Here is a 27,703-nt window from a genome sequence, read left to right on the forward strand (position 1 = left end):
ACACCTTTGGCTTTTTCAAAATCTGGTTACATTTAATTAGATTCCTGTAACTGTATCACTTGAAAGATGGCACAGGTTTTGGAGATTACTCACCACCACCATCCCCACCATGTGGGGACTGCTCTGTATGCAGTGGCTTGCACAATGAGCTACAGGCTTACACCCTTGTATTTCACCAGGAACCTCATGCTCAGTAGGTTTGCTAGTGGTAGCCTTTAGGATTGCTTACAATCCTTCAGAATGGAAGAGCAAAGGTGGTGCCACTGGCTGTGGAATTGATGCAATGGTGTGCTGCAGCAAAATTGGCAGTTTCTTCTGTCACTCCAGCCCTCCCCCACAGTTTCCCCTACTGCAGATCCACTATTTGTTGCATCCTTACAAAAGTGATTTTGTTTAATATACAAAATTGGTGTTATTGGCTTTTTAAAACATTATTACTTTTATTTATTTAAGATTTAACATCACAGTGGAAAGCTCAAATGGATTACAGAAAACCCTAGCAATGGCTACCACTGGCAAATGCATGTGCTGGGGGCACACATCCAGCTGCTCACTGGAGCTGATCAGCTCAGTGGCCCCAGGAGGACACTGGGGAAGTGTGTCCCTCTTGTTTCCAGAGCCTTAGGGCACCTCTCCCAGCTGAGCCTGCCTTGCCTGACCATCCTTAGGTAGGATGGGAGGAGATGCAGCTCTGTCTGCCTGGGGTAGCTCTTCAGCAGCCTTATGGAGGGCCAGACCACGTGAGGCTGCCGTGACTGCTGTTGCCAGGACCAAAGCTTTACTTCTGCACACTGCTGTATCATGCAGATGTATTAACTTGCTTTTCTGATGAAGAGATTTCTAGTACAATACTGCATTATACTGTGAAAAACAATTCACATTCCTACAGATACCCCAGGAAAACTGAAACCTCAACCCAGACTAGATAAAGTGCCATACTAATGCAGTCAGTAAAACTAAACCTGAAGTGACAGACTCTTGTCTAGGCATTAATCTATATTTCTGTCATTAACAGGCCTGCTTTTTATTACTAGCAATTTTTCACCAATTAAATTTTTCACTTTCTTGTCTCTGCTCCCAGGATCATTTCAGAATCTCTTCTTTGGTGTACACTCCACATAATGCTTTGAAAAAAACCCATGGAAATGAAATTTGTCTCCAATGTCTTTAAGACTAATTTGAACAGTTTTGAAAATAAGGATGGGTTTTTTTTTACCATATAGGACCTGACAAGCTGTTAGAATGAGGCATCATGCAAAGGAAGATGTAGCCTGGGCTGACAAGATGTGAATTCTCTTCACATTTAGAATATTTATCAATAGGAAAAAACACAGTTGATTGGGAAAAATATATGCAAGCACTGGCTGCTGGTAGTATTTTTCAATTGCTTCCCTCCTACACCACAGCAGGCCAGTTCTGATGACAGAAAACAATCTGAAAACTGTCATTTACATCTGGAGCCTCCAGCACCTCCTTCATGCCACACAAATGCAACCTCTCTCTGACCCTGCTGTCTAACTTAGGGCTCCTGCACAGGCATGGCTCCCAGCAAGTATAAAAATAACAGAGCTGAATGCTCCCAAAGATGCAACATCAACAACACTAAAAAAAACAAAACAGAAAAAAACCAAACCCAAAACAAACAAACAAAAAACAACAACAAAAAACCCACAAAAAACCAAACCAAACCAACAAACAAAAAAACAAACAAAAACCAAAAAAAACCCCCAAATTGTAGTAGCCTCAGTTGGCAATATGAGGTTAATTCCAGCAATTTCAAGGTTAAGACAAAAGTATGTCACAAACTCTGCCAAATTTGATGAGCATGTTATCTATAGGGATTTTCCCCTATGGACCAGCATGTCTTTCCCAGGAGTTGCTTTTAATCTACCACTTAATCAGTTCATCCAAAAGACAAGTCTAACTTGTTTTGTGGAAACTAAGTAGCTTGTATGTTAAGATGATAACATTTTCAGAAGTTCCAATTATTCTTTTACATTTTTTTAGAACAACTGAATTAAAAGTGAAACGCTGTTTCAAGTCAAGCAGAGATAAATCCTCATTGCCTGCTGCCATCCCCTGAATGCCTTCATGTGTCTGTGTGACCTGTAGTCACCAAGCAGCACAGAGCTGTTCATATTACACTGGAGCAGAACCATACCCTAAACTGTGAAATGCATTGTTTTCCCCCAGTGTGCAGAAGACCTCTAAAAAACGTTTAAATTTGTTGAAGAAATGCAGAATTACCCATTTCAAGTGGGTTTTTATAAATAACTACTGCTCTGACAATTGAGCTACTTCCTTTGGCTTCTTTGACAGTGTTAACCTTGGTCTACCCCTCAGCTACAGATACTGCTATCTTTGTGCATTCTCATGTCAGTATTTACAAGGTCACACAAAAAGCAGCAGTCTGCTCTTGCTCAGCTTTGCTAAATAAAAGAGAAAACATGTCTTTCTTCATTGGTATCAGCACTGTCACAAATGTCAGAACACATAAAACCTCAACTCAAGCACCATAAAAACAACAATGCACAAAAACAGGCCTTTGCTAAAGGCATCTCAATGAAGGTGACCAGAGCTGGCTCAGTGACCATGTATCATTTTGCTGTTACTTAGAGAATTTGGTAACACAGAGCATATCAGTAATTTTAGAACAAAAATATACTGAAAAGCAAAGCCTAAAATGAAGTAAATTGAAATTCTCTCAAGGAAAGGCAGTGCAAGGATAGTATTTCAATTTAATTGGAAGTTTCTGAAGGTGTAGCTAAGGTGAAAAAGAGGAAACAAACAATGGTTGTATTCATTCCGATTTACTGATTCCCTGTATTCTGTAATCGCTCTCGCCAAGAGTAACTTTTCATGACATTAAGTGCAAAACAAGCTCTAAAAAGCTTGTGTGGCCTGTTTGAAAACATACAGTTTCAAAATCACTGTTTATTTGAAAGATTTACCTTGCAGAAAGAATGAAGGATCTCTCTACACTTTCAATGTTCAGTTCATTCTGATATGCTTCCTGCGTTGGCTTCTTAACCTTTAGCCGAGAGAGAAAACTTCAATTCAAACTGAAATGGTACTTTTGTCATTGCTTTAGTCTTAATTCCTTGAAAATCTCTTTATTTTTATTGCAGAAGGAGAACACTGGAGAGAAAATACTCAGAAACAGGAAATTATACACCAGCCCAGAGGGCCCAGCTACACTAAGATTACACACAGCCCATCCTTTTATTTCACTGGCCGTCCTACAAACCCTGGTGATGTACAGGGGAATGAAGCTCAAGAGCTGTCAGACACCTTCCACACAGGCCCAGTCATGTTGCCTCAAGCACCTCCTGCAACTGGACAAAAAAAGGCATTGCTGCTGCTGCAGGATGAGATGTAGCCCACTGGTGTGCACCAGAGTGGGCAAGGGCTGCACTACCCTGTTGATCCTTCTGAGCCACCAAATTTCAAACTTAAGGAGGATTAAAAATCAGGAGTGGGTCTGAGCCACTGCAAGACATCTGCTGGCAAAAGAGATTTTGTAGCTCTGCTTGCAAAACTTTGGACCTGAGTGCCAGATATGCACTACAACTTGACTTGGTGATTTTTTCTGACAGGACTGGAGACAATGATTCCCAAGGCAATGATTTGTTGTTCCCATTAAGTGTCATGTCAGCAACTGAGTCATTATATTGCATGCATGTCCCTTATCATTACCCAGGGGGCTCAAAGCTTAACTTTGATGCTTTTCACAAGTGCTCAGGAAGAAAAGTCGTATCTTCCCTCACAGTTAGCAAATATATAAACCAGAGAGAACTGATCCACCAGGATTTTATCAGGCAAAGATGCCTAATCTCTGGGTGTCAGAAATAAAAAACAGTTAAAAGGCAAAAGTGAGGCAGTCTAAACAAAATACAAAAAATTAGTAGGCAGACTATTCCAGAGTAGGACAACACTGGGTGAAATGCAGCCAAGATGATCCTGTAGCAACAGAATATTTAGGGAAGCCTAGACAGCAATTCCACAGGCCGCATTATGCAAAAAATGTCAAGCTTGTAGGATTGCTCTGGAACAATATAAGCATATTTAATATCTCTTGCCAACAGTAAACACGGTTAAGTTTTCAAACTTGGAAGGCCTGAGTTTAGGTAGATTGGAAGAAAGGCTCAGTTTAACAAGTGACTCACCTTCATTCCAGCCAACGACAGCATGTTGTTGAGTTTATACATCCCTGATTGAACTGGAGTAGTATACAACAGGGCATCATTGAACTGTAAAACAGAATGCTTTTAATGACTAAAGTTGGTTAAAATACAGATAATTTCAGATAGATTTTACTGGAAGTACAGAACTCCTACAGCACTGAGATAACTGTCCAGAAGTATTCCCTACTTCCTACTATTCCACTTAGAATCCAAGAAGCATTTTCATGTATGAATTTAGATAACAATAGGTATCTATTTATATCCTCCTTGTGTAAATATACATTTGGCACATGACTAAACAGTGCACGGATGTTAAAGAACAGGCTGTCAAAAGGGACAAAAATGTTTCTGGTGTACACAGGTATATAGTATAGCAAACTACTTTACAAGGATATTAGAATTAACCATTCAAACAAATCAAAGCAATACAGAAACTAGGAGATAGCAGAATGTTTTAGCAATTTGTAATGACAAACTTAACTGTCCCTTGTGAATTTTACCAGTTTTAAGTGCATCTACTGTTTATTTCCTGTTCTTCCAGACTTGGATTCGTTGAGTGCACTTACTGAACAATAACTAAGATTTTTTTATTTTCTGTGCTGTTCAACACATGGATCCAAACTTCATTTACTACATATAAACAAATACCAAAACTTGAAGTGCCTCTTAAGTTTTTGCTATGTGACTCTTTGTAAAATAGCCAAATGTTTAAAATTATTACTAAATCTTCACAACATGATAAATGGAAAAATCACTGCGTCTAATGGTATGAATGCTAGCCTGTACCATTTATATCTATGAAAAACCACAAAGCAAACAAAACCCTTGCCCCATAAAACACAGAGAAAATCCAAGAGACACAGAAATTAGCAATATCTAGTCTGTGAAGCTTGAGATAGCACCACATTTTTGAGAGTATTTCAGTAACTGGTATAATACACACTCCAGGACTGCCTAGGGAAGTATTTCTTCATATCAGGGTAGCTACAAGACAGGATTCAGACAGGACTGTGGACCAATAATGGAATAAATTACAGGATAACAGCTGTTTTACTGTCTAAATAGAAGAGATAAACAAAAGGTTCAAGTGGAAACAGAAACTTCAGAGATGCACAGAAGTTTCAAAACAAAGCAGTAGCAGAGACAGGAAAAGAACTCAGTACTTAACTTCCACCCAGTGCTCTGCTCAGGATGCACGTGGGCTCCTGCAAGGGCAAGGAGAGAGGAGGAGGGAGACGGGAGGAAGGAAAGGAGGGAGGGAAGGGTGCAGAAGCAGTGACAAGAGTTGTAGGTTTTAAGATTTGGTGCAGCTCAGAGAGAGGGAGTAACTGTGCTACCTTCCACAGTGCCACAGATAATGTCTTCTCATGAAAGCGCTCAGATTTTAAATGAGCATTATTCAAAATAGTATGCTTTAATGTGAAATGATTTCCCATAAAAATTTGTGCATATGCCACAGATAATATCTCTACATTAGAACTGACTGAATAGAACAGCAACAATTTAGTAATTTTTTCTACTACCTGCAATTTTAGTTATGCTTGCAGTGTAATGTTTTAACCACTAAAAATTACACTAGGATAAGGCACATAACAACATACATAGCATCTTACCAGAAAAAACATTCTTGGCTGCATGACCTTTCGTGATAGCTTCATCAGTGTTCCCTCTTTCAAAAAGACCTAGTAAATTAAAACAATGAATGCAAAACTTAGCCTTTTAGGGCACAAGCCATGCAAATGAACTAACTTTTTTATAACTATTATCCTGATTATTATTATTACTACACTAGAAGTGCTGCACAAGTTTTGGGATTCAGAGTTCCCTTTCTGAGAAAAGCTGTTTATCCTTATGTTTCTCTAAAAGTGAGTGTGGATGACTACATTAGTTTCCCATGCTGCACATGAAACTATGAGAAATAAAGGGTTAAGCTTGAGCACAAAAACCTGCCTGCAAGATCTGGCAAGGAATCATAATCTAAAAATTCTAAGTTTCTGTCAGAGAAACATCTAAAAAACCCCCACACATAAGGAGCACCAGTATTCATTTGACTGCTAGAACCTAATAATGAAGCAAGGGACCAATTTTCTTCTTTGTATATTCCAGCATCAGTCTTTGCTTGAATATCATCTTCACTTTCCCTGCAATCTGCTGAATGCCATGGGGCACTTACCCTTCCTGGCTGGACAATCTCATGGTGTCCATTTAAACTGTATTGGATCTGCATGAGCTTCTGAAAGTTATCCTAGGAGGGGAAAAAGCAGAAGGTAAGTACTTGCCCTTGCATTCATGATTTATTTTAAGGAACAAAAAAAAAAAGAGAGAAAGAGAGAGAGATAGAGAGAGAGAAAGAGAAAAAGCTTTAATCAATCAGCTTCATATGGCAAAATACTTACTCCCTGCTTCATAATGTCATTGGCATGGTTTGCAACTTCTATAACAACAGCTAAAGCATCTGAAAGATGAAGGAATGATGTTTTGGTTATACAGATCAGTTAGTATTGGTATCATGTAAAGCACAGATACCATACTGCATTTCCACATCATTCCAAGATTGTGGGATGTTATTGTACAGACACTGCATTCAGGAGCACTTCCCAAAAATCCCAGTCTTTGGATCATGGTTTAATAAGTATGCCCCATTAAGTCATTGCTTCAACCAACAGTGTGAATTATTTCTTACAGTTACTCAAAACATAGGCAAAGCTAAATTCCAGTTTCTCACACAACAAATTACTTGCTATACTTACAGCAGAAAAGTTAACAACATTTTAACAGAGACTCTCTAGGGACTAAGTTTTTGCCATTTTTACCCAAATGCCATCAGTGCCATTCATAGATGACTACCTAGAAAAATTATATAAATCTTTGTCATTTCTATCTTCTGCCTTTAGTTTTTCTGCCCCTCAAAATAACGGTAAAGTTCAAATTTCTAAATTTTGAACTTGTAATGCCAAAAGAAAAATAAATCTCTGGAAAATGTTACCAAATATGAGCAATTTTATTAAGTACTGATATTTAATAACCAGAAAGATCAACTGTGAAAGAGCCTAAGGTGTAAGTGCAAAAAGCAGTTATATAAAATGATTATGTGAACACAGTGAGTCATCAGTCCAAGTCCAAGAATCTATCCCATACAAGGATCTTATCCAAAAACCTGCACTTTACTTAAGTTAGAAAAATGACACTTAACCAAAAGCTGGAACAACTGCTGTGCTGAAATGTAGTCTCTAAAGCATTTAGCACCTTGAGTAACTGAATTACAGTCAAGCACTTCAAAGAAAGGAATAAATTTGGTTAGAAGTCCACAGAGAAGCCTACCAAACCAGGTAAAACCAAGGCCTTGGTTTTTTTCCTAGCTAATCATTAGAGTATTAATACTGTAGAATGCATATACTTCCCTTATTGTTGACTCATATTTGGAAAGAAAGTATGTTAAAAGATAGAGCTTTCTGAACTGAAAGGTTCAGAACCTCATGAAACCATGTAAGAAACTAAACAGACACGAACAAAAAGCTCTTCCTAAGCCAACTGAAGGAGAATTTTTGTAAAAGATTGTCACAAACCAAGGGGATGCAAGCACAGAGTCAAACAGCTAAGATACATAGCACATATCAAGGATTTGATCAGAATTTAAGTTGAGATATAGATGTCATGGAACCAAGCAAGCCTGCTGGAATGTAGTTGGTGGTCTCTTTCTAGGTAATGCTGGAGCTGCTTCAGGCAAAACCCTCCCCAGCTCCCACCCACATGAAAGAAGATGAAGGGAAATGTAGCTAAATTCACAAAGACAGGGATGAGCACCTGATTCTCTCTGTCATACTTTCTTTCATCTCTCAGCTACTCTATATATTAGAACCTTAAAATTTTATTTATTGACTTCAAGAAAGATTGAAGAATTTTAGAGAAAATTATAAAATTTGCTGGCTAGTGAAAGTTCCAGGATCTCAGGACTATTTATACAGCCAAGACTAAATGAATCTAAACAACAACATAAAATAATCTATAGGGTCAACGTCCATAAACAAAGTGCTTTTTGGCAGGGAAGAGCATTCCACTTATACCACTTAGCTGAAGTAATGTATTCAAATGAAGGTCAGCAAGAAGAATTGTGCTATTTGGGTTTTTTCCCAAGAGTACTAATCACAACCAAACCTAGTCTCCCTCTCCATTCCTACTCCCAGGCTCTGCATTGGAATTAAACAACTAAGCAAAGTTAGAAGTAAGATAAGCTTAATTATTACAAGAAAGATCTTGGTGACTAAAGATTAGATTTTTTTTTCTTACCCAAATTCTAAGATGGACTATCAAATATATCAGATTTCAAGTTAACACTTAGGCATTGTTATAACTGAACTTCAGCTTCTGTCTCTGATATAAGAAGGGAGAGAAAAACACTATGAAAGACATAACTACAAAACCCAGAGAAGCTGGAGAAACCACAAAAAAGTGAACTATATATTTAGGTTGCTCTCTTTTCAAGTGGTCAGCTGTTCAACATGCAGTGCAAGTATTATTTTGTTGACAGCTATAAGAAGTGCAAGATGAAATTTTCTATATCTTGAAGAGCTGTAAGTAAAATTATTTTTGACTTGTATCTTCAACACACTCAAATATGCCTAAATGTCCTAAGAAATATATTTACTCATATATTTCATGGTATTGTACCAGCAGACAAAGCAAACTTGGCTCAGTGCACTGAAGGTGTTCATTTATTGCAGCTCAATCAATTACATCTGCACAACTCTTCTAAAGGCAATGGACTTGCACAAATGTGACAGGATCTCATGCAAAAGAAATGGAAACATCAACTGGGAGCATTTTTTGTACTGCTGAGGCACACTCTGAAGAAGGAAACAGCTTGAATGTGCAGTGCATTGATATGCTTGAATTAAACCACCTTAATCCTGCACTACCATGAAATGTGTGGTCCTGTTCTCTTCATCACCAATGACTTCTCATTTCCTCTGATCTCCTTTCTCCCCACATGCAGGCAAAAACCTGTGTGAGAAACGTGTGTTTGTGCAGCTTCTGACAACTCAAACTGGAGAACTCCTCAGGTTAAATATTACCCATGGCAGCTCCTTCATCTTGCTCACTTCTGCCACATGGATGCTTTTCCTGGCACAGAGAGAGGAGGAGGCCACAAAGGCTCACAGCTGGAGAGAGCACGCTGCCTATAAAGGTCTGCAGATGCAAGGGACTGTCTCTTTCAATGGCAGTGCCTAAAATATCTGTTTAAACTGCCTGTGGAACTTCACTCTTATCTCTTGGTTTCAATTCAAGAGTGAGCTGATATGACTGCCAGCTCCAAACTTTTTTGAAGCAAAAGCTTGCAATCTTTTAGTATCTCTGGTGAGAAACTTAGAACTAAATAGAAAACATTTATATTACTGACTTAGCATTTTGCATTTAAAATCTTGAAACATTGGTACATATGCTGTTATTTCTTTAAAGACACATTTACCTTGAGTGTCCCTATAGTCTGCAGATTCTTCTAAAAGATTCTTTAAATAATCTGTATAGAGAAAAAAGAACATAGAGATAGTTTTGTTAAATAAATAAACAACACCAGAAAGTAGTAAGCCCCATCTTTTTCCTGGAAATCTGCTGTTCAGATCTGCAACCTAATTGACAAAGATCTTTATCTTTTAAATCTGTCAAGGTAATAACAAAGTGAAAACTAGCATCTCAATTAAGAAAGTATATCAGCAAAGAGATAGGTTACTGAAACAGTGGTCTTCTCCAGTGAAAAGTGATATATTGTATACATTATTCCAGAAAAAAAAAAAGCAAGTGAAAAATTAGTACATACTTGCAATCACTTACATTTAAGTTGATGTAAAAAACTTTTGAAGATTATAGATATTTGTCTGAACACCAAAACTAGTCTCTAGGAGCTATTAAAAAATAGTCCACTACACAAGATCTGATGAAGATTAATATTTTTCAGTAATAAAAACAATATACTTCCCTCAGTGTTCAAATAGGTATTTTCAGTTTTCAGTGATACTTGTAGTTCAACCACGAGATGGCAACCTCGATCCATTAAAGTCCTGGTAGTTTTAAAATCTATTTTACTTCGCTAAAATTAACTCCAAATGTATGACTACACATGAAGACATCCCCCTCGAGTTTCCATTCCCTGGCTGAGTGTCTAGTTCATGAAAAAGTGCAATACTCTGTCAAAGCTTAATATATATCCTCAGTAAAACATCAATCATGTACTCTGTAATCTTTGAACTTCTTAAAATGAAAAGAAACCAAACCAGAAACATTCCGAGAGATATACATTAGATTGATAAAGTCAACAAATACTGATTTATAATTACCTTTCAAATGAAGTATTAATATTCTGGCAGATCTAATGAAAACTAATTACATGTAATGTAGTAAGCATTCAATTTTAGCTTCTCAGTTGTACAAGCTTCACGTAGGAGTGAAATAATTCAACTCCCATATGCCTGCCCTACCCAAATTCATTCTTTCATTCAAAAAGTATCAGGAGCCAATTGTTCCTGCCTTCATAAGATGTCTTGCTTCATGCATGCCCCTCAGAGACCATTCAGTGCATTGTAATCTTTTCCTTATGCACAAAATTAAAAGGGAATTATGAAACATGTTTCTGCAGTAGAATTGCCATGAAAAGTGAGAGAAGTTGTCGCAGTTAATGAAAGCTTTGAAAAAAACAGAACTACAGGAAGAGAAACATTTGGCACTGACATTTTATTGTTTGGCAGAGACCTAAGGGAGGATCCAAGGGAGAAGCATGAAGAGCAGGTTGGGGTGCAGGAAGAGGAACCGGCTGGGAGGCAAGGAGGGAGCTCTGGGAAGCACGATTGGCTGGGCCATGGGAACACAGCTTTCTGCTCTCCTCAGAGTTCTGCTTGATCATTAGCAGGATTTGGTTCACATGTGATCTTTTAAGACAAGTCTGACCTGGACCAAAACTTTGTCTGCTGTACTCCATCAATATTGCATCCTTCATGTCCCTCAAAATCCTTGTGCTGTAGTAGCTACCAGCCATTCCAATGCAGTGTTTAGGTGGCCATATATTCAATTAAAAAAAAAATATTAATCTTTCTTCACCTTGGGTTGCTCTGGTAAGAGGCTTGTATGAGGGGGGGGAAAATTAACAGGAGGTATTTTGAAAGGAACAGGGAAGAGTTCACACCAGGTTTAATTTGGTTTAACCTGTCGCAGATACAACACCAGGTGCCCTCTCCTGCCCTTCCTGTGGATGGGTGGCCTCTAAAGATGGAGCTGTGCCAGAGCACTCTTTGGACTCCACCATTAAGCCAACAAATTAAAGCTTTACAATTGCAACTTGATGTTCATGGGAGCCAGTACAAAAGACTCCAATGGGAATCTCCCAGTAGAAAAAATGAGTCCCTACAGCTCATACAGAAATAAGACTCCCAAACTACACACTCACCTCTACAGGCTGGGAACAAGAGGTAAGGTGGGTATAATTTCCTCATCTGCAAATGTACAGCTGGCACTCTAAGACACTGTCCCCCGTACACGAAGACATCCAATTTAACATCCAAAGTAATTGCAGTGGAAACATAAAACCAGAGACCCAAGATGGGAACTAATTATTTCTTGGCATATTCATGCTTTATAACACGTTTCCCAAAACACCATTACTCAAATCCGTTTTTGGATGGGCATTTTCAAGCATTTTAAATTAAATAATCAGTGAATAGAAGAGGTAAAATCAAGATTTTTTACATAACAGCATTCATTTAAAATTACATATTTAAAACCAAAGGCAGCCTTTGTCTTACAAAACTGCAGCAGCCAATAAAACAACTGTAAAATCCTGAAAGTGATAAATAGGTAATTTTCATCTTAGTACTCTCTTTATCTGATAAGTGGACCTCAGTTCACAGCTAAAACTCAGCTTCAGAGAGGCATCAGAACAGATATTTTTAGTCTCTTCTGTGAATACACACTGGAAATTCTGTGCTTACAACAGCCTTCTGGAGGTACTGGCATAAACTATACAGACAAGCTGATTTCACAGACATGAAAAATGTTGCAGTAAAATTTTTGCAAAAGTATTCCTAGATGAAATAAATACAGAAGTCAGATATTAAGGTGAAATGGCATTTAATGTCTTTGCAAAAAAAAAAATCTCCTCTGAAATAAGCTTTTGTTGTTCAGACTAGAAAGACCTTAATTGTACCTTCTGAAATTCTTAATTCTGCTGGGCACTCCAAAGCACAGCAAAAATAAACATAAAAGCACACTAGTACTGTTTTTGTGATGAAAATTTCTGTATGCCTACTTCTACCTGACAGCAGCCCCCAGTTCTTTCTTCCCACTTGCTGGGGGAAGCGGCTATCACTTCTTCTGCTTAAAATTATCTTCTGCGTCATTAACTACTTTTTGTCTTGGGCTGTCTAAAGTAATGAATTTAAACTCAAAGCAATTGTTCCACTACATGTAATTGGCTTGAGTCTGACAACTCTATTTCCAACCTGCAAAGCTGCAGAGTGCAAAAAGGCTAATTTTTCATCCCACTCAGCCTCCCCTCACTATAACCCAGTCAAGGATAATAAAAGACACTCTCTGCCAACCTTATGCTGTGAAAAAGAGGAGAGAGGCTTATCCTATGGCAATCAAGAGCCTGTTCATATTGCATAGTCTCAAGTAATCTACTCAAATTAAGGGGGAGAAGAGAATCACCTCTTTCATTTCTCTCAGAAATCAGAAGCCTCTGATTAGGCTCCCCCATAAGGCATCTAATATTTACTGTACAGCACTCAGGGCCACTATGTGAAGAAGTGGAAGTCCACTTACTGGACTGGAGAAGCTGTATAATTAAGCAGAAACAGTGCTAAACTGTTCATCTCCTTGGCTTATTTATGAGTCCACCTGCTCCTGCTTTTGTTAGCACAAAAGTAACTCCACTTCAAAGCACCGCAACAATCTTGTGATGTGACCGAGTAGCAGCAGGTTACCAGTACAAAGCTGTCCCACTGACACAGAACATCTAAATAGGAAGAAATCCCTGCTGACTCAGGCCTGACAGCTTCATTTCCTGGATTATTTTCATTCTGCTGCTCTTGCCCTCCTCCCCACAGATTCCCCCCACCTCCGGCCTAGGCAGCTGCTCCGTGGCTACATCTCACCCACTGCAACAAAAGATACAAATGTTTTGCACGTCCTCCAGATGTTCATATAGCACAAGCTTAGAGAGGCATTGCTCACTATTACACAGAGCTGTTGGAAGGTAACTAAGCAGATGGGTGATCCACAGAGACAGGGAAGAGTCAGAACTCAAGGGCAGCATACATGCACGAAAGACTGAACAGGCTGAAAATGAAACAGATCCAAAACATCACTCTCCAGCTCCAGCATCATTAAATTCTTGGCCTGATCTATTTTATTGTTCCCATAGAACAAGAGAAAATTATGTTTCTAAATTTGCCACCAGTACGGCAATCCCATTCCTTTCAGCAGCATTTGCAGGTGTATTTAAAGCTGGGCAGCCACAGTAAGGTCTGCAGATCGGGGACCCCCACAATAACCCCCATCAGCACAGGATGAGGCTTTTTTCAGGTCTAAAACATTCTGTCCCAGCCACAATGACAGCTCATCATCACAAGGAATTCCCCTTCAACATCTGAGCTTTGTTTCAGTGCCATCCATCACTCTGCTGTGTATATTGACAATGGCATTTGCTCCATCCTGATCCCCTATTCAACCAAACTCCATTTCAATTAAAACCTGACAACTTACCCAAGGCTCCACTGATTTTGAAGTGTTTAACAAACTATACCATGTCCTAAGTGAGTATCCCTTTAAAATAAAGCAAGTCCCCCAATGCCTTTTATGGGTTGATTTCATCAATTAAGTATCATTAAGGTTTTCCCCTACAAAGTAGTCCATTTAATAAGAGTTCTCCCCCTTTTTTCAACACCTTGAGTTTAACGAGATGATTAAAATGAAAAAAGTCAGTGTTAATAATTTGGAAACTGCTCTATAACACTTAAATCTGAATCTGCCACAGCATCACTAGTCTAAGTACATGCTGGGGAAATGCCAATGAGCTGCTACAGAGCCAAAAAAAAAGGTCACGGAGCATTTTATTTTGCAGTTACTACATAAACAGAGGTTATTTTTAAATTGCTCATCAAGAAGCAATGGCTCTCAAAAACAATGCCTTAAGTATTTCCAAATCCTTACAGGAGCCATCCCCCTCTTACTACAAACACATCTCAGAATACTTCACAAAGGAGGCCTCTGTCAGTGCCCTCCCTTTACAGACAGAAAACCCACTGCATCATGGAGATCACTCGCTCAAGGCCACCCAAACACACCAGTGCCAGCACAGAGTACAGAGCCCAGATTTCCTAGCTACAAATCAGCTCCTCAGCTGGCTCTGGTAGCAAGTCTTAAGCACTTACTGGTGTGCACTAAAAACATGTGTTTTGCCTTTAAAAGAGAATGGATTTTACAGACAAAATACCTGGGTGGGGAAGAAATGGAGAAGCAGCTCACAAAAGTTCACAGTTGCATAGATATCTTTCTTATCATTGCTCCAATTTTCCATACAGCCTTTTTCATTTGTTAAACCCCCATCACCCCAAAAAACCAAAACCCAGAGCAGGACAGGAGCATTTCAACCCTTTGAGGAAGTTACAGGCTTCTATTACCACAGATTCTAGCAAAAACTGTCACAGGTTTCATGTTTTCTATGTATTGTTGAATCTACCATCAGAACACACCACAGTGCTGTAAACATTAGGACTTTGCTTGTGTATCTTACCACAATCAATATTAGCAAGAAAAGCCTCTAAACCCATGCAATGTTTTAAGAAGAGCTTCACATACTGTAACTTGTTTTAAAAAAGCCTCACGTATGTGAAATCAGACAAACACAATTTACAGATGGATACAACTGTCTGAAAACAGGTGTCCTGGGGCATGCGAAGACTGGCTTCTGAAGCCTGCAAAAAGCTTGACTGTACCTGTCAACAGAAGCCTGTACTGGGGAATCCTCTGAACTGGCTTGAGCAGATAGTGCTTGAGGGCCAGACTTGCACAGCGGGGGCTCATCTGAAAGAAACACCCAAAATAAATAACAATTCCACAGCAGTCAAAGGTTCCAGCAAAAAAAAACATGCCTCCAAACAACTACTGATTATACTGGATAAGCTTTTTATCTTTGAAAAGTGATACTGCCACAGTGTTAAGCACCACGCTACAGAGCAAGCATTTCCATGTGGAAGACTGCATGCAGAATTACCCATGCATGAAAGACACTAGTAAGCACTCATATTCTGTAGATTCAAAACAGGTGCTTTGACCTAGGAGGAAGAGAGGTGAAGCCCCCCAGAAATAAAGGAAAAAGGATAGCAAGGGCAACATGCTCCTTTGTGATCGCTGTCAGTGTTCATTAGGCAAAAAGACAGAGAAGACAGGAGTGCTCACTGCAGGAGTTTTAATTAATCCACACCTCTAAAGACAACACAGAATTAAAAGATCCACGCTTCAAAAATGCTAATTATCTTGAGTTTGCATTCAAAAAAATCCAAATCTGCAACATTGCAGAATTCAAAAGGCCTCTTGTCTTCTTCCTGTCTTAAGCCTAGACTGCAGAAAAAAACCCCATCACCAAAACACAAACAAATTAAGGACAGTTTCTAAAGCCCAGTGAAGGATCACAACTGCTAAGACGGCACAAACCAGGTTATACTTTAAAAAAGAATACAATACCTCAAAGTCTTTGACTACTGATGCAAATCCTGCATTCTTCTTACACTGTTCGTCTAATAATGCAACATTTTTATCAAATTCTTTGATGTAAGTTGAATACATCTTTAGGTAGGGACCCTTTTTAACAAATATGTCAGCAATTCTTTGATGCTCAAGCCTAGAAACGAACAACAACAAAAAAGATGCAATTAGAGCTAAAAATAGCATACATCTTAACCCTACAGCAAAACATCTCTCTTTTTCAGAGTAAGATGTGCTAGTTTATGCTCTGAACAAAATGCTTACAGCAGATAGGTTCCCATCTCAATTGCTATTCTGAAACACCTTACTAGGCACACGTCAACACACTAGTGTTAGATGACAACCACTTCATATACAGTCTTTTAAAAAGGGTCTTGAACTGTTTGAACACTTTAGTTCAAGGTGAGCAAAGTCCTTACCCATTGCAGTGCCTTTGTCAGTGAGTTTTGTACAGCTCCACCCACCAGTGGTAACTGAGAATGATCTTCAAAGGGATTGTGGCTGTCAATCAGCGCTGTGCCTGATAAGTAGATCTAAACTACCTCTAAAATACAAACCAGTCTTCAGAACAGCCTCCTTTTTCCCTAAAGAAATCAGTGCACTTATCATACTCATGCAGGGGCCAGAAATTTCAATTCAAAATGAAATTTCAAATAAAAACTGTGATTGCTACAAAAATGTATTGACATGCCTTCTGGACCTTTTGGGATGCATCTAATGGCACAAAAGCACATCTAAATGAAAAATAATCTCCTATACTTTCAAAGTACATTCTGACATTTAGGAAGGTACATGAAACACAAACAAGAGTCAAACCATTATCACAGTCACATAAAGCCCCCAGATAAATTTCAACATCAAAGGAGTGGAATCCCTTTAGTGATAGTTACCAGTGAGACAATCGCTCCTCCAATTCCCTCAGGAGGTCCCGATTGAGTTCATAGAGCTGAGGTAGGTAGTAGAGGATCTGGTTCAGGATTCTGTCCTCAATCACCGGCTTCCCCAGCTGCCTGGAGGCATGAGCCACAGCATCCCTGAAATCCTGCCAAGCACAAAGAGCACAGAAAACCCCCTTGCCATGAGTGAACAGCCTTCAAAGCACCAACACTGAGTGTGCAAAGGAGCTCTCATCACAGACATTCCAGACACTGCTCCCTGTTACCCAAGGCAAGGCAGGTACCATCTGGGTTGTTTTTCTGCAGCTTCCATTTACTCCCCTGGGACTGCCTTAATCCTTTTGGTTTGACACTGGAACTTTACTTTTTTGGTCCTGTATGCATAATATAGAAGTTGTTCATTATTTTTACAACAAGCCCTTAAGAAATGTGTTAGAATTACTTATGATGACACTAAGGTGGGCTAAACAAGGCTTGTATCTGCAAGGCTACTGTCAGCCTAGAGTGTCTTCTGGCAAATATGTAAGTCAAAAAAAAAAAACTTTTATATCAGCTAATACAATCATAGTATCTTAAAAACCAACCTAGTGTTCATAACTCATCTGCAAATGCCATTTTGGTGGGCAAAAAACTAGGATAAAAAAAATTACTAGATATAGCAGCTCTTCCATATACAGGGAAATTAACATCTAACAAAAAGATACCGTGACAACATGGGAATCACAAGATTTCAAATGTTGGCAATGATCAAAGCCAACACTGACTGGTACCTTTGAGACATTTACAAGGGAGGAGGATCCTACTTACTCTTGAAGGATCTTACAGCATTTTTATGCTATAACCAGCTCCCAACAGGACACAGCTGAGGCTCATTGGTCCTCATTAAACTACTCAAAATTAAAATCTTGATCCCACACAAATCAGCATTGCCAAGATTGAAGTTCAGTATCCATTACTCAGGGTATATTTCCTATTCACAAGCAAATAAATCTTTCAAAAAGTTCAGCAATCTAGCATTTTACTTGAAAAACAACACTGTCTTAACTGACAAAAAAGAAAATATAAATTACGTAGTGTTACATAGTACTGTGTCTCACTTAAATTTGGGCAAAAAGAGAATTAAGCAGCTCTATTGGAGTTTGTGATTAACGAAACCTAATATCACATGCATGATCTGCAGGTATCTTGAAAAAAGTAACGAACAAAATGTTCTAAACACTGTAATAAGTTATATTTTAAATGCGAATGTGGTCCTGAATGCCTGTCTTTGGAAACCTGTAGGGTCCTCAGGTTGAGGAAAAAATTAAATTAATCCCCCTTTTCCCCCTCCCTAGGTCTACCACTACAGCTCTTATTAGCTATCCCATCAGTCCAGCATCTGGCACTATTTAGGGTCTCTCAAACCGAAGCCTCCACTTTCCCCTGCTCTCCCTGTTCCTTACGTCAGCTCTGGCAACGTGAGCTCCAGACACGCTTTCTTGCTTTCTGACCCTCTGGGTCACAAAGGCTGTGACTGGGCACTTCTGACAAGAAACTGAAACGAGATACAGGGCACTGCCTGTAACTGGGGAAGGCTGAGAACTAAATGCAAGGGAGTTAAAAAACAGATGGCGTTATTCATATGGAAATGTTCTGGTCTACATCCTCTGTGCAGACTAGTGACACATAGGTTAACTACCAGCTGCATCTTATAGGTTTTTCTGACCCTGGGGCATTGCTTAACACTGAAATGATACATGGAATTACAATGGCAAAAGCTCAAATGAGGCATTCTGGAGAGCTTCATGCAAAATGCATCATCATATTATGATAATATTCTTCCCCCACCCCCAATTGTATGTACACACAATGTGCTGTATGTATTTTGCCATAGGATGAGGCAAGAATTTGGTTTGAATGTCATAAGGCGATTTGCACTTTTCTGATGAAAAGCAAAGCAGCTTTGTCTGTACTGTAATCAGCAACCCAGGCTTTCCCCTCACCAAACAACAAAAGGAGAGCAGGGAGCCAGGTTTAGGCACCACTAGATAACACAGGAACGTCAGCTGTAGTTAAGAGCATTTATTTAACTTCCAGATACAGCATTCAAAGAGTCTGCAGGGCGTTTTCCAAATACAGATTGGGTTTTTAACTAGCTTGACCCAAAGTCCATCAGCTTCATTATGGTTTATAGATTATGCCATGAAAGGCTCTATTCTATCATTGAAAGAGCCAACCAAAACTTACTTCATCACCCCCTATATCCCCTTCCGCAACTGAGTAAACTGAGGAAGTGCTGCAGAGAGGAAATGCAGGGAAAAAAGATAATGTGAACCTTTCAAATTTCAAAAGCCTGCAAAACAACAAGAGATAAATTTCAATGCTCTTTTTTAATATTTTTTTTAAATTATCTTCATTACTGACTATGCATTTGTCACTGTAATCATATTAAGATTTATTTTTAACCTGGCAGTGGGTGTGAAGTAACTGTCATGCCAAGTTCATCTTGAGATAAACTCAAGAGCTGAATGCAGAGAGCACATGCCTGGGGATCGGGGGTGGGAAAAGAAAAACAAATGTAACAAGGCTGGAATTACCAGTGTTTACACTTGAAGGTACTGGCCTTCCGGGAAAGTAATTTCATATCCAAAAGGACAAAACATAGATCAGGTCTGTCTTAATTACCAGATGTAAAATAGCTAATTTACAAACTAAACCCTGAAATTTCACCCCAAGGGGTGGAAAGTGTTCAGATGACAACTTTTAGTGCAAGTAGCTGAATGGCTTAGAAATTAGAAACTGCAGTAAAAGTAATTTAAAGTACCAGCACCTAGCTCCCTCTAAATCTAAATCAGTTCACTGCTAAATAAAAGCAGAATTCCTCTTGCAAATAATATAGACATTGCTCTGATATCTGTACACGCCTGCATGATGTGATTTATATTACAAACATATTTAGCACATTGTCCTATATAAAACTGCTGAAGAGCACTGCTTTCATCAGCCTGTTCAAAGGCAATCACCTAGGCTGTCCTAGAAATCATTCTGTTTAAAGCAATGCAGCAATCCATTACAAGAGAATGCTAAAGACAGATTTTCTAATTAAAAATGTATCTTTCAAATACTGAAATCTTACTCATCAAAAAAAACCTAAAAAAGAAAAAACAAATCCAAAAACCAACCTGCCACACTTTGAAATTAATGTGCTTATTTCACTGAAAAACATTTGCAACTCTAGACGTGGTTCATATGCTGCATGACAAAACCCAAAATATTATGCTAGTTATAATGAATCACCCCAGCTTTTTACCAGGATTTTTTTTTCCCTTTCAGAAGTGGGGAGGCTACTGTACATTTTCTGAAATGCTGGTTTACAGTTTCTAGTTTTACATTATATTCTAGTCCAATAATAATCTTTTTATATCACTTTTTACTGATAAAGTAAAGGTAATTGTTTTCCCACAGCTCCTTCAAGAGGACAGCACACACTACCATCCTTGGAAAGAACTTTCTTTCCAAACCAGAAGTAGTTTTATTCTATGCTAGGCTAAGACAGCCTCCCACTGGGTACTTATCCACATGAAAATCTACTCTAGGCACATTAAAGGCTTCTGAGCACATACTGTTGCTGAATTGTTGTCTGATAAAACACTTCCAACTTGAAAATGTGTAAGAAATTCTATTTATCCTGTTAGTATACACCCCCCTTAGAGCTGTAGAGTTCTTAGCAATATTTGAGGAGGTTACCATCATCACTGCTTTTGTTTCCTCACACCACTCCTTTAATCCAACCTCCTTAAACAACCAAAAGGCTGTGATATCTGATAATTCTGATCCTGTTCTGAATCATCTGCAATCAGCCCAGGCACTTCCCCTATGCAAAGACCTGACTCACAATCCCCCAGTTCTTCCCATCAGAGGATTCCCAGCCTGCAGTGATCTGCCCATGTCAGTATAAGGAGCAAAGGACAATTTTAGTCGTAAATCAAAAGAGGTACTGAGCAGACTAAAACCTTGCTCAGCTGCTGACTGGGTCAAGTGCACCTTCAGGTACCTAACAGCTGAATGAAGATTATTTCAAATGAGTGAAATTAAAACTTCTTGCCCATTTAATAGGAAGAGAAAGTATTACATAATCTAAACATAGTCATGGATTCTATCCCTCACGCTTCAACCAATATTCATCTTAGATCTGTTCTCCCAGAACATACCATCAGAAAATAATAATAAAAAAAAAAAGGAACACTGAAGAACAACTCCCCCAGCTAAATACACCTGCAGATAGCTCAAAGATCAGTTTAATTTAAGGAAAAAAGAGCATGTTTGGATTTGGGTGCTTTTCAAGGAATACACACACATACAGACATCCTATGGTGAAGGAGGAGGGAAGAGGAGGAAGTTTCACAACAGCCAGGCTGCTAGATGTGACAAACTGTAAACATGACTGCTTAGCAATACAGCTACAGAAGATTTCACAAATAGATTATGTAAAATATAAATAGGCACTCCTAGCTAGAGTCAGACTATTAGCCATAAACTGCTAAGTTAAACTACAGCAACTATAGTTAATCAAGACAATGACTCAGTGTGGATCATATTTTTCAAACATATGCCATTACTTTCAGAAAGCTGCCACACAATTCCACACCTTTTGTCTCAGGTAATAAAATAATTTATAAGCCCTTAACCAAACAATGTATTTGATTTTTTTACAATAAACAATGATTTGACTGTGGCATATTCCCAGAACGCTATTTCAGGCAATAGGCTGGGTAGTAGAACAATACTTCCTTCTAAACTAAAACTATTATATTAGTCTTCTCAGTAAGAGGACCACAGTTCCAACTCACTGTCAAGTGTCTTAGCAGCTCTAAAGCACATCAGAGACCAAACATTTGTCAACATATTCACCTCAGACTGGTCAAATATTGAAATTTTGCAGATGGAGGAAAAAGAGTTGGATGTTGAGAGAATTTTTCATGGTCAAACAGTACATCAGTTGTAAGCCAGGACCCAAAGTCAGAACTTTGCTCAAAGGCCATAGCTATTTTATTTTCCATTACATTCTTCTTTCAAATCTACCATGAATTATTTTTCATAATGCTTGGCTGCAACAGACATCAGTTTATATCCATCCATCCATCTATCTATCTATCTGTGGTTTTTATATACAGAATTTTGCCATTTTCTTCTGAAAAATGGTAACATTAAACCAGAATTTTTCACTCTTGTGTCTCTGAAAGGACACACAATAGAAAACTATGCTTGACCTCTTATCTGCCTTGTGCAATAAGAGGTTGATCTTGTGGCTGCAGAAATGCTAAGAGGAGCCTGCTGACAAGTTCCTACTTACTTGGGCTCAGAGTCCAAATATGGACAGAACAGGGGTCTAAGTCAGAAGCACAGATTTAAAGGCTCAGGCAAAAGCCCACCGGCTTTTACTCCTATAAGGAGTAATCTCAAAAAACCAAGTTCCTCTGCTGGACCAGAAACCTTGCTGCTTATACCAAAGCAGCAGGGAGGAAACAGAATCAAAAAGAGTGGAAAAACAAAAAGGGTGGAGGGTTTTAGCAAAAGAACAAAATTCAGAACAAAAATGTACAAAAAAATGACAACAAACAGCCAGACAGCTTACCCTCACAGTGCCAGGAAGCTGCTGAGGAGGTCCTCTCACTCATGCAGAGCAAACCATTTCCAAAGAATCCCACAACAAAGAAGTACAAAGGGCACCAATCCTGCCTTACTCCTTTTTCCAGGAATACTGGTTGTTTTTCAGGCACAGGGCAACTCAGAGAGAAGTGATAAGCTTGTTTCTCTTATGTCACTGTATTTTACACCCAGCTCACAGTTTCTTTTTTCTGCAAGCGTCCTTAGGAAAAAATAGCACTTCTCCCATATTGTCAACCCTGGTTCACTCTCAGGAGGCAATGCATGAACCATCTCATAAATGTGCATACAGAAGAGCCAGTTTGATTTAAGCTCCTTTGTTTCCAGAATTTTCTGAAAACATTTTACTGGAATCTCACCCTAAAAGAGCACTAACACAGTAATAGAAATACAGAGAATTCAAGATTACATCTAATGTTGATTACATGCTCAAGCAACTCCATTTGCTGAGTCTGATACTGTGTGCTGTGTGCAAAGCCAGGTGATCCCCTTATCTCTGTTATGACCAGCTTGTTTAGTATTTACAGAAGTATCACCAAGTGTTTATTATTTTGCAGTGTGTCTTCAAGAGAAGCAGTCAGATGTACTTGTAGTGTGCCACAGGGTCCACACAGGCTGGCACTCTGGTATCTTGGAAGAGTTGCTCTTGACTTTGTCAACATAAAAGAAAAAATGCTAAAAAATTTCAGTGGTACTTGTAACTAGTTTGCAGTCACATTCCTACCTCCTCAACTGCTTTAGATTCCACTTCAAAGGCTCTAAGATGAAGCAAATTAAAAAGCTTTTTTTTTCATCAACAGTCCTCTTCCTTGGTGCCATGTGATGCATTTAGCTGACTTTGGTAAAATATACTGAAGAGAGTATTTTACATTCTTAGATCATTGCTATTGGAATTATTCACTAAATTTCAAGTGGAAAACCACTAATAGATGGCTCAGAAGGTGCAATGGAGCATCCCTCAATAAGCCAAATCTTTACTATGGGTAAAAGAGCCCAATCTGGGTAGAATCTAAGTTCTATTTCAGAAATTTGTCACAGGTTGCTTGACTGGCTGTTAGCAAGCCAAAGTGGTCAGTGCACATGAAATAAAAAAGATAATTTTATCAACATTAAAATATTATCCATAAGAAATATATTATTAAATTAACTGATTTAATAATGTGTGTGAAAAACAAACAAATTCTCAGGCATACCACCCTGTGGAAACAAAAACTGTGTGTCTACAACCTTTCTCAGCTATGGCAGTTCTTATTTAATGAAGAATGCACACACACACAAAGCCTCAAAACCAGTGCCCTCTCTGACAAGGACACCCACCAAGGTTCCTGCTGCAGGCCAACTGACAAGCTAAGGACAAAGTATTTCCTAAACTCCTAGCCTAGCATCCTCCCTCTTAGACCAGGCTGAATACATGTTGATTGCCATTGCTAGCCAACAAAAACATTTCTAATATTTTTTATTTGGCAGCTAGAAACTAGTAGACTGTCATGAATAGAGTAGCAAATTATCCATTAAAGGAAAAGCAAAACACATCCTACACCACTGCACACCTACACTGTGGAGAGAGCTTTAAGTTTATCCCAGAAACTTCATAAGCTCTCTACTCTTCCCTTTTTCATATTGTTCTTCTGCTTGCCTGCATCCTCCTTACCAACAGGCTTTCTTCCAGTACTGCACATACTACCTAAAAATCTGGTACACTGAAAAGCAAAGATACCTTTAACAAATAAATTAAACGACTGAAAAATGTGATAATTTAAAATTACACAGCTTAAAACTTCTCTAGGACAACCCTCTTTCTTTTGTCAGTATTTAAGATTAAGTTCAGTATTAGAAACCATGTTGAATATAAATTATATATTGGATTCAACTGACTGAGCCAGCTCATAAAAACCAAGCTTGAACAGAATCAGAAAAACAGTTACTAGGAGGAAAGCTAAGAGGAATCAGCAAAAGATGTGGTGAGTTTTTTGTTCCCTGAAAAAAAATCTCTGCATTACAGGACTGTATACAACCATCTATAAGAGCCTTTGTTCCCAGTTTCACAGAACATGCTTCTCAAGGGACTGAGACAGACCAATGCATCTGTTTGCAATATAACCATTTCTACTGCCCAAGGAAAAAAAACCCACTATGTTTGCACTTAATAGAGTGACAAAATGGTACACACACATGTAATTTCAAACTTGACAGAAAACACGCAAAATAGAGATAGAGAAAGAAAAATTCTTCATTAATTTCCTCTTATCACCTTCAGCACAGCATGTTTTGCAGATGACTGATCTGCACAAACACAGATGAAATATTTAACCCTGGCTGTGTACAGCACATTGCAGGTACTACAATCACAGGTGTTATCAGAAAGCAAATGTCTGTCAAGGAACTGCAGCCTCACAAAAATACACTGCTATGGTGATGGATGCACCATTGGAGCTATTAGCTATTAATTGGATTACTTCAAGAATGTACCATTTTCATGTGCCAGTTCTAAAAGAAATTGTTCCTGCCCCCTCCACCATTTAAGGAGTTATTTTAACCAGAATCTTTATTTTTGGTGTTATGTACATATTTATAAGCCAGTACAAGCTGGGTTATAAATATGATTATGATTAACATAAATTGATATATATTAAATTTTCAGTATCCAATACCCACACTCAGCTGGAAACTGCATAAATTATTAAGGAGATCCAGAAGGAACCACCAAAATATTCATCCATTATGTAAAATATGAAACATTAAAGTACAGCCTAATTAGATTAAATTTTATATTTTGAATATGTAGATGCAGCAGTGAAAAGGCACAGTCACTACCATAAACATAAAACTTTAATAGATTAAACAAATGGAAGAGGAAACTGCTTTTTTGTGAGTACTTACAATGTGTAAGAGCTTTAGCACATCGACAAACCTATCAGAAAAGCAAGAAAAAGCAAACAGTTACATTTTAATTGCCCAATTAAAATAAATTTAATAGTTATTAAGTATAGCATTGACACTTACACCTTCTCTGAGCTCATGATCTCCTTGGCAATGTGGTAAACCTTTGTTTTCTTTCCAGCTGCCTTACCCTGCAAATAAAATTACATGTTACACTATGCACCTAATAAACTGTCATAAAGATCATTTCCAGCTATTAGTTCCTTAAATTCAATGTAACTATTTGATAGTTACTTCTAAGAAAAATACTTCATACTGCTTTGAAATCTCTTGGCTTTGACACCTTCTGTTTTTTCAGGATCTGTAAGAAAATCAATTTAGCTTGTATCTGGAAACAACAGCATTAGCTAGGAGCAGCCTTTCAGCCTGTCAGCCTTTTCTTTTAATTATTATAGGAAGCACTGAAGCCCTTAATGAATGAAGTTCTAGCAAACAACAATTACTGGTTTAGCAAAAGTACTGAACTACAGGTAGTATTTCTATCTTACTTCATTCTTTGCTTCTGATTAATACAGCAACAGTAATATTTGCAGTGAACTCAAATGTGTTTCAGGAACATCTTAAAAGACATACACATTTTCTTTAGTGAAAACAAGACGACAGGAGAAAAAAAACAGAAAAAAATCACATTGAAGAGAATAGCTAGTTTCTGACAATCTACTAATGGAGCTGCTGGAATACAGAGCAACTGTACCCCAAAGATGCAGATATGTGAGCCTTGTCATTTGCCTGAAACATTGTGGAGATGATTTTGGGTCTCACATGCACATTTGGCTTCTGAAAATCCAGTGGCCCTGTCCAACCTCAGACAGAGGTAATAGGTATAACAAAGCAAACGGGGCAGGCACCGGGATGCAAACGTGTTTGCTGCTCGGTGTAACTCCCATGTAGGTTTTCCCTCAGATGGAACACCTTTCTCCAAACAGCTCTCATGGTTTGCCATATGCTTCTCTGCTGCCAGCTGTCAGCACATCTACTGCACACTCAGGCTTTTATTTTAATGGGCTGCAAAGAAAGAGAGGATGAGGAGCCCTAAAACATCACAGGATATACAGCTCAAGTGAGATGGAAGTCCTGGGAAGGCTGTATTGAGTGTGGTAGTACAATATGGGCACTGAACTGTTTATTTGGAAAATCAGGTATCAGTGGCATTTTATCCACAAAACTTTGGTTCATAAGCACTAATGTTACAAGGGTTCTCTGAAGATTTAGTTCTTCTCGAAACCTATAAGTTAGTCTCAAGTGCTGGAAAATAAACCAAGGAAGAGATAGTACTCATAGGCTGGTTTTAAAGATATTGTTGCACTCAAACTAAAAAAAAATTCTAACCTTTTCATTGGAATTTGAATGACACCATGCCTAATTACTGAATTAAAATTAATTTCTAAATTAAATAATTTTGTATAACACCAGATATGTGCAAAATACATTATTTATTTTATATACTATAGACATCTGCACACAGATCTGGAATTTTACTTATGAAATTAAACTTATTTCCAAAGAGCACTGAGATCTATCCAGTGTGAGTCAATCACATTCAGGCAAGATTGTAACACCTATTCTCAGGCCTCTGTGCCTATTTAGAAAGCACAGCTGACACACTCCCTGCAAGACTGAATTCACAAGTAAGTCAATTATGCAAAGCAAGGTATCTGCCATCACTGTAAATGTGTCAGTTGCAAATGAGATGAAAATTAGTATTTTGAGAACAAGATGCTACTGCTAAACAATTACAAAATGAAATATCACAACCCCATTCGAAAGACTTTTCACATACCAGCTGGTGCTGAAAGGGCCACTTTGCATTTGCTCAGACAAAGATACTCTGGCTCTGAGAGTCTCTAATAGTGGAACCAAAGGGATACAAATCAGGCTCTCTGGCACAACACTGGAAAGAAGCCCTGTAAGTCCCTAACAGATATAAAGCATCAAAACAGCCAGATGCTTGCAGTAAGGAAAAGTGAAACAAGCCAGCTGATGGGGGATGCAGAGACTGCCTCATTCTCCTCGGCAGCTGCTCTTGCTGTGAGAAGCTGGTTGCTAATTCCCAGCTGCCGGCCGCACGTGCCGCAGGCAGCTGAAGGAATCGGCGGCAGACGCCTCCCAGCAAGCGCTGAATTACTCCATAAAACTGCCTGAGAACCCTCCTAATGGGGACACCTTCCTGTAAAACTCCCTTGCGAAAGGCTGAGGGCATTTGTAGAGGCATGCAAGGTAAGATAGCTTCTATACAGGTAAAGTCTTGTTTGGTTTCACAGGAACAAGCTTTTCCCTGGACTTTCC

General features: G+C 38.6%; 1 protein-coding gene across 1 annotated transcript in view; it reads right to left on the reverse strand.

Moving 5' to 3' along the window:
- FGD6 (FYVE, RhoGEF and PH domain containing 6) overlaps positions 1-27,703 on the reverse strand; it is a 69,619-nt gene that overhangs the window by 12,397 nt on the left and 29,519 nt on the right. The window contains exons 4-14 of the mRNA XM_054274271.1: positions 25,481-25,548; positions 25,358-25,388; positions 16,826-16,977; positions 15,915-16,071; positions 15,167-15,254; positions 9,652-9,702; positions 6,581-6,639; positions 6,358-6,429; positions 5,798-5,866; positions 4,167-4,250; positions 2,952-3,031 (exon numbers count right to left, since the gene is read on the reverse strand). Of these exons, the coding sequence (XP_054130246.1) occupies positions 2,952-3,031; positions 4,167-4,250; positions 5,798-5,866; positions 6,358-6,429; positions 6,581-6,639; positions 9,652-9,702; positions 15,167-15,254; positions 15,915-16,071; positions 16,826-16,977; positions 25,358-25,388; positions 25,481-25,548 (911 nt within the window). The remainder of the gene's footprint in view (positions 1-2,951; positions 3,032-4,166; positions 4,251-5,797; positions 5,867-6,357; positions 6,430-6,580; positions 6,640-9,651; positions 9,703-15,166; positions 15,255-15,914; positions 16,072-16,825; positions 16,978-25,357; positions 25,389-25,480; positions 25,549-27,703) is intronic.

The sequence above is a fragment of the Melozone crissalis genome, unplaced genomic scaffold, assembly GCF_028551555.1.
Source record: "Melozone crissalis strain CALT ecotype California unplaced genomic scaffold, PUWL_Pcris_2 ptg000004l_1, whole genome shotgun sequence".
Lineage (NCBI taxonomy): Eukaryota > Metazoa > Chordata > Aves > Passeriformes > Passerellidae > Melozone > Melozone crissalis.